The 15,490-nt window shown below is 34.2% G+C and overlaps 1 protein-coding gene across 3 annotated transcripts in view; it reads left to right on the top strand.

Annotated features, from left to right (window-relative positions):
- LOC149775806 (nitric oxide synthase, salivary gland-like) overlaps positions 1 to 9,065 on the top strand; it is a 180,725-nt gene extending 171,660 nt beyond the window's left edge. For all 3 annotated transcript variants that reach the window (XM_089944272.1, XM_089944274.1, XM_089944271.1), the window contains exon 27: positions 2,588 to 9,065. In XM_089944272.1, coding sequence (XP_089800398.1) covers positions 2,588 to 2,659 — 72 coding nt within the window. In that variant the 3' untranslated portion in view covers positions 2,660 to 9,065. The remainder of the gene's footprint in view (positions 1 to 2,587) is intronic.
- Positions 9,066 to 15,490: the final 6,425 nt, after the last annotated feature.

The following is a 15,490-nucleotide window of genomic DNA, read 5'->3' as shown; positions in this document are numbered from 1 at the left end:
AATGCTTCTTCAAGAATTCTTACCCAATCATGATACACATACACCCTCCCAGCCTCCCTGCAGTTACACCCATAGATAGCATGTCTTCTGCTCCTCCAGTAGTAACTGAAGGGTTCTTTGACTTTGCCACCAAGTCTTTGGAGAGATCACTCTGCCCAACCGCCACATAGGTCGGCAGACAACTTTTAGCTACCTTTAGCTAAAAGTAGTACATGTATCTAGGACGGAGGGATTTGCAAGGTAGTAGTAGTTCTCCTAAGGTATTATGATTGGGTAAGTAATCTCAAGAAACATTTTACTAGGAAAAATTGGTTTCTTGGCAAATTGATATTTTCTGTCCTGGAAATGTAGCAAGTGTTGCTATTAGTAATGCAAGGATATGCTACAGGGAAATATGGCAAGTGTTGCTATTAGTAGTGCAAGGAAATGCTACATGGATACATGGCAAGTGTTGCTGTTAGTAGTGCATGGATATGCTACAGGGAAATATGGCAAGTGTTGCTATTAGTAGTGCAAGGAAATGCTACATGGATATATGGCAAGTGTTGCTGTTAGTAGTGCATGGATATGCTACAGGGAAATATGGTAAGTGTTGCTATTAGTAGTGCAAGGATATGCTACAAAGAAATATGGCAAGTGTTGCTATTAGTAGTGCAAGGATATGCTACAGGGAAATATGGCAAGTGTTGCTATTAGTAGTGCAAGGATATGCTACAGGGAAAGATAGGAAGTGTTGCTATTAGTGGTGCAAGGATATGCTACAGGGAAATAAAGCAAGTGTTGCTATTAGTAGTGCGAGGATATGCTACAGGAAAATATAGCAAGTGTTGCTATTAGTAGTGCAAGAATATGCTACATGGAAATATGGCAAGTGTTGCTATTAGTAGTGCAAGGATATGCTACATGGAAATATGGCAAGCGTTCTATTAGTAGTGCAAGGATATGCTGCAGGGAAATGTAGGAAGTGTTGCTATTAGCAGTGCAAGGATATGCTACAGGAAAATATAGCAAGTGTTGCTATTAGTAGTGCAAGAATGTGCTACATGGAAATATGGCAAGTGTTCTATTAGTAGTGCAAGGATATGCTACAGGGAAATGTAGGAAGTGTTGCTATTAGCAGTGCAAGGATATGCTACAAAGAAATATGGCAAGTGTTGCTATTAGTAGTGCAAGGATATGCTACAGGGAAATATGGCAAGTGTTGCAATTAGTAGTGCAAGGATATGCTACAGGAAAATTTGCTTGTGGAATAACTTGTGAACTGATAAATGATTCCTTCTGATTGCATGCACGTGTTTGATTCAGCTGGGGCCTAGTGGGGATGTTTAACAAAGTTAGAAGGAAGCAGGTTTGACATAACATATTTCAGGGGTTTTAGTAAGTTTTCAGCAGTTGTTGAGTTAGGATTTTTTAGGCCAGTGATGTGTATAGCCTGTATGACTGAAACATTGTTTTCTGTGATTTTCTGACATGTACATTTTCACACGCTTCAGTTTATAATGCATTTAGAAGCCAAATCTATCAAGTTTGTTCTTTCCAGGGTTTTCCCGGGTTCTTCCTCCACCATTAATACTGGCTGCCATGTACAGCCTATCGTGTGCTGAAAAATGGCATTAAACCATACAACAACAACAACAACAACTATCAAGTTTGCTTTTATATCCATCTTTTTCATTAATGAGTTTTAAGCTTTCTTGCTCCGACTGGTACCAGTAAAAGCCACTGCTCACTTGGCACAGGTGGATGCACATGAGTTACTGAGGAGTGAGGTATAATGGATGGTCAGGATCACAGAAGTCACTTAAATGTTTGCTCATATAACATTTGTAGATAGTTACAGGACATCTGTCTGGAAATAGAGGGTTAGCGTACATCCTTGGTTTTTCATTTCTTGGGTTTCTTATGTAATTCCCTGTCCTCGTCTTCATGTCTCTCGTTAAACTCTAAATATTATAGTATAAATCTTAGACTCCTCAGTGAAAAATATCTGCAACATCAACAAGACGTCTATAATGTCTTCACTGACTTCAAGTAGACTTTGACAAGGTATGGCATGCAGCCTTGTGGGTCACCAGGTGGATATACATGTACAACATAAATGAAAAACTAATCAGCACCATAGAAAACCTGTTTGAAAAGGTGAATAGCGCAGTTCTCATCAATGGCAATACAAGAGACTGGAAAGGATCATGTCCAACCATGACTATGAGGGAAGTGTCAGTGCTGGAGACAGAACATTCAACAAACTGTGCTTCGCTGTTGATATCTATAATTTTTGTGGGAGATGAACAAGAACTGGAAACCTTATTGAACCTTCTCAGCTAAGTTTTGAAAAAACATATGACAGAATGGCGGGAAAGCATTAATTGCTTGGATTTTCTAAGTTTCATTTCTTATGATTCGCTAATAACTAAAGTTAAAAATTCAGTTACCTGACTGTAGATAAGGTTTCACTTTTAAAATTGTTGCTGTTTTGTTTTGTCTTTTACAATAGAGAGAATTTCAATCTCAATCTATCCATGAAATTATGAATAGGTTGCGTACGTTTTGCTTTCGCGTAAAGTACTTATCACTTTATTTATTACAGGATAGGAAAGATGCCCCCAAAAAGCCCAAAGCACCTTTAAGACAAGTTTTCAGCCAAGATTACAGTCTTTGAGTGGGTTATATTACCTAAGGAGGGGGTGTTAACAACAAACGTTGGAAATGGACAGGGATAATCAGCTAACCCATGACCGTCGATTCTCAAGAGGCATTTACGAAAACGACTTCCATCACATGCAGTTTGAAACATAAAGCTTATCTAAAGAGTCACACTACAGTGAAACCTGAACTGGAGCAAACATGTATCTTCTTCTGAGGAACAGATGTCTAACAGACTGGCTTAAATTATTATTTGCATTTGTTTTGGGGTTTATCATTTATAAAGAACATTATATATTTCCCCAAAACACCTGATAATGTTTAAGTATGTTTGTCATCTGCCACAAATTTGTGAAGTTATATATATATATATATATATATAATCACTGACAAACTTGATTTCTAGTAATCAAGTGCAGCTAATATTTGAGCCAAATCCAACTTAAGAAAAAATTTCAAATTTAAAAAAAGGTCACATCTGTAGTTATTTGCTAGCATATATTAATGTGTCAACTAACCTCCTTTGTAAGACTGCAAATCATCCTAAGATTTTTAGGGGAGCAGTTGTTTTCTGTTTGAAGTTTATGTAATTTCTCCATTCCACTGCACATTTTCTCGTTTGGTGAGTAAGTTTGTTTTATGTTAACTTGCCCGTACTATAAGTCTCTTCACAAAGTGTTGGTACCCTGGCACTCAAAGCTTCCATGCCTATTATATCAATAGTACAGTTTGTAAATTGTAGGCTTCAGTGTTAGCACATAATATTTTATCAATATGCTCTCAAACGTCAGCACAATGTCTTTCAAAGGGTGTCAGCTTTAGTGTAAGTTTATCAATTGCACTTCAGATACACTTTTTAAATTAAAATTATTACACTTTCACAATAATTAATACATACTTATCTACTATAAGGTACTGACCATTTAACTTGGGTGGTGGCTGATTTTATGTTAAGGAGAGATATCTTATTTATCTCAAGAGAAATAATTTTTCAGATAAGATAATGGGTATGATATGATAATGGGTATGATATGATAATGGGCATCATATGATAATGGGTACGATATAATAATGGGTATGATATGATACTGGGTATCGCATGATAATGGGTACGATATAATAATGGGTACGATATGATAATGGGTATCGTATGATAATGGGTATGATATGATAATGAGTATTGTATTATAATGGGATCGATATGATTTGATATTGCTCTTAATTAGAGCAAGATTTTTTCTGGCTTCTGAAATTTATTTTAAAAATGTCAGACCCATGCCCAGAGCATCATAGTGCTAGATCCTAACAGAAATTCAAAATATTTTGTGCTCTCTCTCTTTCTATATACATATATATATATATATATATATATATATATATATATATATATATATATATATATATATATATATATATATATATATATATATATATATATATATATATATAATTTTATTACACTCACAGTGTACTGCAGTATATGCAAAAGTCCTTATTAAAAACATTAAACATGTACATGCAAAAAAGAAATATTCCAGATAGCCTTTCATATAAAGAGTACATTTTAATAAATGACAGTTTTGTATGTTTCCTGGGTGATGCTTTATAGCTATTTTTCATTGTCCACATTGGGAAGTTTCTAGAGCTATTATTAAATCATTGACTTATGTATGTATGTAAATTCATTTTATTAGTGGTGACTTGTATGTAGTATTTAGTTTCTCATATTTCTTCTTGTTAAAGTGACTTATTTTTAAACACCCATCGTAAAGCAGAACATGTTGTATTATTATGTCGTCCATCCGTTCGTCCATCTGTTATCATTTTCCTTTCCCGATAATAACTCTATCATTACTAAAATTTATGGATGGTTTGCTTTGCTGTAAAGCAATGACCTTGATTGAAAAGGCCAGAGGTCAAGATTAATATGACTGGAAGAAGAATGGTTTCTTCATAATAATCTGAGTTTATCACCATCTCTATTTACCAAAGTTTAAGAATGGCTTGCACTTATTTTATGAAAAAATCTCATTGATTTGGGGGCGAAAAAGTTAAAGGTCTGAGTCACTGTGACTGAAAGAAGAAAAATTACTTCCCCACAATAACTAGAGTTTTGAACCATCTACAGTTACGAAACTCTGTGGATTATTTGTAGCTGGGGTAAAATATAGCCTTTTAGAGTTTGAGGTAAAAATATCAGAGTCCAAGATCACGATGACTGAAGAAAAAAATGTCCAAAACCACAGGCACCAGAGGTTCTGGAGAGCCAAAACCATTTTGGGCATTCATCGTTGCCCCAGGTACCATTTACCATTAGTACACCACTGAGTCTGTTGATGTCAAAATCTAAAGGTCAAAGTCCATGATCTATATTTACCAGACATCAAGGATGACATGCACTTGGAGTAAGTAATAAGTCTGTTGATGTCAGGATATAAAGTTCAAAGACCAAGCACACCGTGACTGAAAGGACCAAATTGATTCTACACAATGACTCAAGTTTCCCACCATATAGATTAAAATAAAAATGGATGCATGACTTACACATGGGGTAAAGAAGAACCCTAGTGGTTTTGGGGTCAAAAGGTCGAAGCTCAAGCTCTGTTACTGAAAAAAGAATAGTGCTTTTGGTTTCTGACCACACACATTGATCAAAGTTTGTGGTTGGCTTGCATTCAATGTATGGAAGAGGATTATTAGTTGTTGGATCAAATTTAAAGAAAAACAGGTGTTGCAAAAAAATGAAAACATACAAAAACCAAAACATTTGATGTAAAGTAAGTTCCTGAACCATACTTTATGGATATTTGATAAATAAACATATAGAATTGCGGTCTTGTGGCCATATCATAATATCTCTAATTGAAGAAAAAAATGGTTTCTGCACATTAAGTTAAGTTCAAGACCACATACTTAATTAATAATGGTCAAGATCACTGAGACCCTTTGGTTAGTAATCTCCAGAGTGAACTATACCCTTGTGCCTACAAAGAAGACCATTCAACCCGGTGTAGGCGTATAATGTACCGTTTATGGTACTCTTGTTGTATAAAGCTCACAGTATCTACTCTTCCAAAATATTTCAGCCTCTATGTGCACAGGTGTATGTCAATGTGTGCACAAGAGTATGTAGCTCACCGCTATAAGATTTGGCCCATATATAATCAGTTTTGTGCAGGTTTTGTTTCAGATAATATTGAACCACTTCCATGCAGGTATAGTTTCAGACAATGTCGGACCAAAGCGAGTTTCTATTCTTAAATATACATACACAGAAAGAACTGTATTACTCTAATTTGATATTCAAAACTTTTAACTTGTAATTTATACTTTTAGAAAGGATAATCCTACACGTAGTTTGTTACCATTTTGCAAGTCCTGACGAAAGATCTAGTGAGTTTCATTCTTTAGAAGTGAGCCGCTCAAGATAGATATTGCTTTAACAACAGATTCGTTTTGGTGGAAGAGAAACATTTTCCAAAATGATGGCTTCTTGTTTGGGTCATTATATTGACAGTCAAAAGTGGGCAGTATGAATGATGCATTTGTCCATCAATCTGCTCGTCAAATTGTGGCTGTATGTGATAAATAGATTGTGTCTTAATAATATTTCCTCTGACTTTTTTTTACAGTAAGTTTTATATTACCAAGAACATAGTGTACTTATTTTTCATAGTATTGTAATAGCCTGTGTTGAATAAGTATAATTGGAAGTGGAAGATACTTTTGTTAGCTAAACGCAATATTAAATTTGAGGGTAAATCTCTATCAACTTTTATTTTACTTGGCTTTTTTATCTTTATATGAATTTTTGTGTTATATGTCATATTTTGTGTTATATTTTATATATTTTGTTATATATCATATATTTTAGCACGAGTCTCATAGATGAAACTTTAAAAAAAATTCAATTATGCATTTTATTACTACATAAGCACCTAATCTTTGCAAGTCCGATACAGCGTTTAATGCGGATGTTCAGTTTGTATTTCCATATCACACATCGATTCTGAAGCTATTTATAGTACAAGACATTCAGGTCATGTAGGCCTGCAGTACAGACTATATCAATAATGGGTATATGTTTTAAGAATTTGATTATACATTCCTTTCAATTGCAATTATTCACTTGATTTGGTTCCTTGTACATCCATATTTCTATGGAAGGTCATTATATGCATGCCCCCAAAAATATATGCGCAGAAATTAATGTTAAAGTACGTGGACATTTTTGGACGAGGTCAACCGAAAGGTGTGATCCAGTACAAACTGAATTGAATGTCGCACACTGTGGTGTCACAACTAAAACAATTCGTACTATCCTGTTATTTGTTATGATACCCCCAACGTCCTCTTTTCTTGACACAGTGTAGTACCTGGCCACCATTTAAAAGTCCATAGGTATCAATTATTTTTGTCAGGAAGTTTTTTTTAATGACATTTAAGTGTAGAACTTTCAACGGTCATGATTTTATAGAATTTGGTTAAACTATATTGGCATTAAGTTTTAGAGCAACATTGAATGTTCAGTTTAATTTTAGTAAATGTGCCTGCCTGACCATGTTGACATATACTTTTGGTGGTGCTCTACAGATATTATGAAATTCTGAGAGAGTGACAGGTGTTAGGTGAAGATGTTTGCATTTACAACATGCACTATGGAGAAAATGTTTGCATACCTCTATTTTACGTAATGTGGCTAAAATATTTTTGGATGTTGTACTTGCCTCTGAAGTCCAGGATGTGAAAAATACCAAGCAGAGCCAGCATTTTCATAAGTGCACATCTCAAGTAAGGCCAAGCTCATACTCTGTGAGCCATATTACAACTATCAATCATACGTCAAAATAAAGAGAATTAAAAGTTCTTTTAACAAATATCCATTACTGTATATACAAGGTCATTTTTAAATAGCCAGTATAACGAGTGAGGAATACTGGGGGAATTTTTTCTTTACAAATCTTACCCTATGCAAAATACAAAACTGTAGATGCATTTTGCTGGCAGTGGCAGATACATATTTTCAGATGTACCGAGTCAGACTTCTATTAATCTTCAGGTGTTGTACTTATCGTTCCAGGTTGAACAAGAAACTAGCTGGTCTGGCATAGGCGGATGCTTTGGTCTTATGGTCTCCGCGTATGCCTAACCATAGTATGATAAATCAGACCCCCAAATCTGTGTTGATACTGATGGATGATTTGGGGATATGATAGTACCTGTTCATAATCCAGAGGAATAGTTTGCAGACAAATCTGTCCACAACATATTGGTAAATATTTTAGACACTGACTGGTATTTCTTGTGTCTCTTGAGTTACCATCAGTTGAAGGATTCTTTAGGCAATATGTACATCAGATTTCAGTATCAAATTCAATGTTAGATGACTTGTAAATCCACGTGGAATAACATAACCCATAACCCTATGTCATGTGACCATTTTTGAATTTCATGCTAGATGTGGCTGTTACCAAATACTGGTAAGTGTCTAAGCTATATGCATAAAAATTGCACAATTTAATGAATAGGTGGCATCAGACCCACAAATCTTCCATCATTATAAGCACATATTTGGGGGTCTGATTTATCGTCCTAACCTATGCATTGTAGAAATCGCTTTTAAAAGTTACTAACTTTTGTTCATGTACACATTAACAATCAATTAATAAGATGTAGAGGATTATTATAATATAACACTTCTGTGCGAATATTTTTAAATCTATACAAATGCTTCTGGGGTTTTAAGGAAAATGGCAATGATTTCAGAGCTGTCGAATTGATAGATATTTACATGGTATCATCTGCTTAAATCATTTGAAATCATTTTCTGTCATATTTTGTGTAAATTAGTCTTAACTTGATGGAGAACTTGATTCTCTTCAGAATAAATTTAATGGTTTCGTGTAAGCTATGCATTTCGAACAAAATACCAAGATAAATTGTATGATGGTTCCTTGAAATTATTTGAGAATTACTGTTTTTCCAAGCATATTTAAGTGTACTTTTTTCTGGAAACTCCTCTACGGTTCATGCCACTGACAAAAATGGCAGGTGTTCTAGGACAGGAATATGCCAGCTAGGCCAAGGTACAAAAATGAATAGTTTATAACGTATTCATACTTTCAACAAAAAAATTAAAACAAATAAATACATTTAGAAAAAACACACAACTGTAAACATGAAATAGCATTTTTGTTATTTTATATGCATATTTTTGCACTTACATGTACCTTTTGCCTGCTCCATGTCATATAAATACATGAATCAATAGACAGAGATAGATGGAAAGGGGGGTTAAATTAGAGAATGGTGAGTTGATACTCGTTTTCTCAAAATAAATTTAATGTCTATTGATGTAGAATGTTTTTTTCTTCTTATGTATCTTGAATTATATTATATGATGATTAAAAACCTTCTCTTGATTTTGTTTTTGGAGTGAGATTTTATTCCTATATGATTTATTGTATATATTTCACTATACATATCTTTTCGGTACATAGAAAATATATGGTTTTCATGTATGATGATTACAGAATTTATATTTAAGATAACAGTCTAAACAATTTAATGGGCATATTCTTTAATTAATATTAGCAGAAATGCAAAGATAAAACGTATGGAGTGCTGCTTAGCTAATATTATTCAGACAGACAGGCAGTTATTATTTATTTTAATTGTAAAATTTAATATAGAACAAATCATAGATAAAAAGAATTAAAACATAATAGGTACAGATAGAAACTCCTGTAAAAAAATCATCTTAATAACAAAGCAACACATGTTCACTTTTGTTACAGTGAACACATCCCCCTTCTAATGAAACAAACATCAGAATAGTACATAAGATTCAACCAGTGATGACATGTAACATACTGTGCTCATAATACAAATGCTCATGAAACACTCTGATGAACTGCATTAGGAGTATACTTTTTGCAGATGACAAATGCACATGAAACACTCTGATGAACTGCATTAGGAGTATACTTTTTGCAGAGGACAAATGCTCATGAAACACTCTGACGAACTGCATTAGGAGTATACTTTTTGCAGACACAACACATTTTTTCTTCAGCAATTTCAGCATCATCAGTGTCTGTGTCTATACAATAATCGATTTAAATATGGCTGGGATCGGGCTGTGGGGATGCTGGTGCCATCTTCATGCTGCTTCCATTATTGCAAAAAGAAGATACTATTGATGTGTCATGTTTTCCTTTCTGTTTTTGTTTCTTGGACTTTCAGATCTTCTTATTTTGTCCCCAAATTTTATTATCTTATGTCACTTGTTTAGGCTTGAATAAACAGTAACACAAGAAAGAGTGAAAAACAACAAGTTTTGAAAAATATAATAATTTATTTTCCTGGAAATATTCTGTAAAAACTAAAAAAATATGTACTTAGGTTTTATAGAATAAAATCCAAAAATAATCAGAGAATAAAATTTTAGTAGTCCTATTAAAAAAATGTTCTACTGATTTCACGTTCGAATACCAACAAAGAATCCAAGATGGAAGACGATGACATATGCTACACTCTGTAGTGTTGAAGTCTTCAGTTCCTTGTAGAAATAAAAATTATAACTCCAGTTTCTGATAGCTGAATAAATTTTTATAAAAAAACTGTCCCTGTTCCACAATTTTACATGAGCACACTTATTTTCCAGAAAAATAACAGAATTAATCCTTTTGAGTCCAAGTAATCTGAAATAAATCCAAACCAAGTAATTTGAAATAACTCCCAAATGGCATTATTTTATATTGGTAAACACCATCTGGAGTCACGAATGCCGAAATTTCATTTGCTCTTTCCGTTAGTGGAATCTGCCAAAATCCTTTAGCAGGTCAAATTTGGTGACATACTTGGCATTCCCAATCTTATCAATACAATCATCGATTCTTGGTAATGGGAATGAATATGTTTTTGTCACACTATTCACCTTCCTATAATCAGTACACATACGGAACATTTTATCTGGTTTTGGAACAAGTATGCATGGTGAACTCCAGTCACTTTTACTGGGCTCTATAAAATCATTCTGCAGCAAATATTGAATATTTTTTTCAAGTATTCCTGTTTGAGAGGGTTCATCCTGTACTGGTGTTGTTTGACAGCTTTGGAATTTACAATTTCAATGTCATGATAAAAATTGTCCTTGTAGGAACATCTAGAAATAAGTGCTCATATTCAAATAATAACTGTTTAAGTGCATTTCTTTATTGCTCTTGCTAATATGAAGGTTTCTGGTCCAGATCTTTTATAATTTCTGAATTCCAAAGATTTGTCACTCCAATGTCAGTAGAATCCAATGATATTCCTTCAATTAAATCTTCAATGAGTGGGACAGGTACAACTAAATTAATTGCATGTTTAACCTGGCTTTCTCTTTCAATATAATGGTACTCCTATAATTTATTTAGATCCCAGGAGCACTAATATTATAATTTAACTCATTCATTTTCTTCTTTACCTTGTAAGGGCCGTAATATCTAAATGAAGAAAAATTTGAAGAATGAATAAGAGAGACAGAACTTCATTATTACCAAACTCAAAGGTTCTCTCCATTGATGTTCTGTCAAACCGTAATTTCACTTTTGACTTGAATTTCTGGATACCAAATTCAGGCTTAATAGGCTGGAAAGTTCCAGACATAAAATTTGACCCTTGACCCGATCGGACAGAGTTGGAAAGGCCAAACTGAGTAAAAGACTTTATCAAAGCTTTTACTGTTATTTTAGATTTTATATTCCTCAATGGAATAGCCTCTGGAACCTTGTTGACGCACACATAATGGTCAACAGGTATTGGTTATCTGACTTGGTCTTAGGTAAGGGACCAACACAATCTACCATAAATCTACTGAATGGTTCATCAAAGGCATGAGAAGGTTGTAGATGAGCCTTGGGAATTTTCTGATTTGGTTTTCCTACCATGTGACAGGCATGACAAGATCTACAGTATTTACCAACATCACTTTTGATTTTTGGCCAATAAAAGTGAGTTAAGATCTTGTGATAAGTTGTATTGATCCCTAAATAACCAGCCAATGGAGTTTCATGGGCAAGACTAAGTATTTCTTGTCTGTAAGGTTTTGGAACTACAATTTGATAGTTCATTGACCATTCGTCATCAGCAGGTACCGCAGGAGGTCTCCATTTTCTCATAAGAATTCCATTTTTAATGAAATAACAGACAGGAACTTCAGTAAGTTCAGTTTCACTAATGGCCTTCTGAAACAAACAAATCTCAGGATCTTTTTCCTGTTCAAGGACAAGTGATTTTCGTTTATCACCCTGCTTAGAATATAGAGAATGAGAATGAGTCGTTAAAAGAGGATCACTTTGATCAATGCCTTCTGATTGATCCAAACAACGAGTGAAAGTGACCTCATTAAAAGCATGACTAATACATGTGTCAGCTAAAGGAATACTTTCCTTATCAACATCATTCTCAATAGCTTCCTTTGCCATAGCTCTGGTAACTGCACAAGCTGGAAATACTTCAGGGAATTCTTTTTCAATTGGATCGACTTTTTGATCTAAGCAAGGGGCTTGTCAGTTACAAGTGGATTAACTACAACCTTTTCTCCAGCTAGGTTGTTGCCTTGTAAACAATGAATGTCCTTAACGGGTGAAACAGAGACTGTTCCGACTGTCACGGGTCCTGAGACTAAGTCGGATGACAAATTTACACAATGGAGAGGAACATTAACAAAGCCGCACACTACTCCCTGAATAATAACACTCTCATTAAAAGAAGACTTCTCAGAAAAAGGCAAAGTACCCGACAATCAAAGACTTAGAGAAGATCCTGTGTCCCTTTAAATTTTAATAGGGATAGGATTGGCTGAATCACACGAGTGATACAGAACCCTTCGATATGATGCCTATATTTCCGTTTGTAGCAATCGGAAATAATGTGTCCTTTTTTCTTGCAATAGGTACACGTAGAAACAGACAATTATCTTGAATCAAGCTTCTCCGAAGTTTGATTTTTAGAAGTTGTGCCAGTTTGAGTTTCAGAAGGGCTTGTATTAGGCTGAAATACGTTTCTGCCAAAAGACTGTTGAGTAGAAGTCTTATTTACAAAAGGAACTTTGTGCGTTAAAGGATACTCATCAGCAGCACGAGCAGCATTTTCCAAGGTTTCAGTATGATGCTATCAAGATAAGACTTAATGTCACTATGTACACAGTTCTTTAACTCTTCAAGTAATTTAAGACTTTCATAATATTGTTCAACTTTCATGGCTAAGCACCATCTATCAAATAACAGCTCTTTTTCTCTTGCAAATTCGATATGAGTTTGTCCAGCTACTTTTCTATAGTTTCTGAATTTTTGCCGATAAGCTTCAGAGACTAACTCATAACCCCTTACGATGCATTCTTTGACCGTATCATAGTAACCACTTTGTTGAACTGACAGTGAACGGTAAATCTCACTAGCTTTACCAGTGAGTACACATTGTCATAACTAAGTCCAATGCTCCCCTGGCCATTTAAAATTTTCAGCAGCTTTTTCAAAATGAGGAAAACATTTGTCTATTTCTTTTTCTGTGAAAGGGGGCACTAATCTAATATTCTTTGCAAGGTCAAAACTTAAATTTGGATTTGAAGTATGAATGTGCTTTTCACTTGTCAGTTCCATTTCTTTCATTCTACATTGATATTCCATCTCTTTCTTCCATTGCGTTTGTTCTCTGTAACTGCATTTGACTTTCTTTTTCTCTTTCTTCCTTATCTAACTGCATTTGCATCTGTTTTTTTTCTTTTCTTTCCTCTCTCTCTCTCTCTCTCTCTCTCTATTATATTGTAACTGCATTTGTTTTTCTTTTAATTGCATTTCTCTTTCTTACTCTTTTTCTTCTGCTTGTAAATGCATTTGGTTTTTTTTTCTCTCTCTCTCTCTCTCTCTCCTCTTTCTCATATTGTAACTGCATTTGTTTTTCTCTTCTTTCTGAAGCTCCAGCTTCCACAACTTGAATTCCATCTTGCATTTTAATTCTAATTCCTTCATTTATATGTCAGAGTCTGATACAGATTTACTGACTGAAACCAAAGCACTTTTATCCAAAACATTCTTTTCTAACAAATACTGAACCAAAATATTTCTTATTTCCTGTTTCGTTAAGGAAGCCTTTACTTCAGAAAGATCGTATTTTCTGGCAAGTTGAATCAAATCATCTTTTTTGAAAAGATTAAATTGTTCCTGGGAAGGATTTGCAAGAAAGAATTCTACTATTGATGACATTTTAAAAAGTTTGCCGATTTCATTCAGATTTCAAAAACTAGGGGAATTCAAATTTCAAAAAACAAATTTTTATGAAATATTCTATCCAAAATTCAAAATTATCCTTAGGACGAGCGCCCAATTTCTTACGTCACTTGTTTAGGCTCGAATAAATAGTAACAGAAGAAAGAGTGAAAACAACAAGCTTTGAAAAATACAATAATTTATTTCCCCGGAAAAAGTCTGTAAAAATTAAGAAAAAAATATATGAACTTACGGTTTTATAGAATCAAATCCAAAAATAATCCAAAAATAATCAGAGAATAAAATTTTTGTTGTCCTAATAACAAAATGTTCTACTGATTTCACGTTCGAATACCAGTGAAGAATCCAAGATGGAAGACGATGACATATGCTACACTCTGTAGTGTTGAAGTCTACAGTTCCTTATAGAAATAAAAATTATCACTCAAGTTTCTGATAGCTGAATAAATTTTTATTTAAAAAAAAAAACTGTCCTCGTTCCACAATGTTACATGAGCACATGTATTTTCCAGAAAAATAATGGAATTAATCCTTTTGAATCCAAGTATTTTGAAATAACTCCAAACCAAGTAATTTGAAATAACTCCAAACAGCACTACATACAACAGTTTAACAACCCAGCTTCTACTGAGATTAATTCTCCAAAACATGGGTTATATGGGCTTTCTAAAACGTAAACAAGGGTCACGTGATCATCTTCTGGAAGTTTATAGTAGCAAGTACTTGTTACAGATCACGTTTACCCAGTGTAACTCTGACGAAAACCAATAATTTTTACTCTAAGAAATACAAAAATAATTTTTTTTTATCTTAGAGACAAAGTCCCATCATGACCTTGCAAACAACCAATCATTTTAAAATAAAATAGAACATGTTTACGAAGGTTGCTACAAATTCTGAAACAAGGTCAGGATTTAGATCAACACCTGGTGTTTATAAACTAATAGCCAAAGTCAAACTATTTTCTAAAAAGTTATCATCTCCAGTGAATAAATTTACATTACAATATCATGTAATGAAAATTAAAAAATTAAAACTGACAAACAATTAAATTGATATAAATATATATTAAATCAGATATACATAACAATTAACATTTTTCTTCAGATGTTTTGTTACATGTTCTCATTCATGTTCTTCAGTATCGTCCTCTGTGATAAGTGACCTGGGACAATTTTGCCCATATTGTTTTTTCGCTTAACTATAGTGCTAGATGTGGACGTCCGCAGCCGGGGGTGGGGGGGGTGGGGTGGGGTGGGGGTGGGGGTGTAAGCCACATGTTGACATAAACGGACAAGGGGAGGGGGTAGGAAATAATGTATTATCTGCGGTCGTCCTTTATGGACAGCCCCAAAGAACCACCAACCCACGAGAAGCTACCAGCAATTTTTCACACATACATTGCAGCGACCAGGTAAACGTTTCATCTAACGTACACCAGAACACATTTAATAGCTACATAAATCGGATAGTTTATGTCATAACTAATCGGTGATTTGACATATAAATAAACCAGAATTGTTTGCTATTTATTGTTTGAATCACATACCAGAAATTCGGCCTCTGATCAAATA

The sequence above is a fragment of the Sinohyriopsis cumingii genome, chromosome 19 (genome assembly GCF_028554795.1).
Source record: "Sinohyriopsis cumingii isolate HCF-2022 chromosome 19, ASM2855479v2, whole genome shotgun sequence".
In the NCBI taxonomy this organism is placed as follows: domain Eukaryota; kingdom Metazoa; phylum Mollusca; class Bivalvia; order Unionida; family Unionidae; genus Sinohyriopsis; species Sinohyriopsis cumingii.
This window is presented reverse-complemented; position numbering and strand designations above follow the sequence as displayed.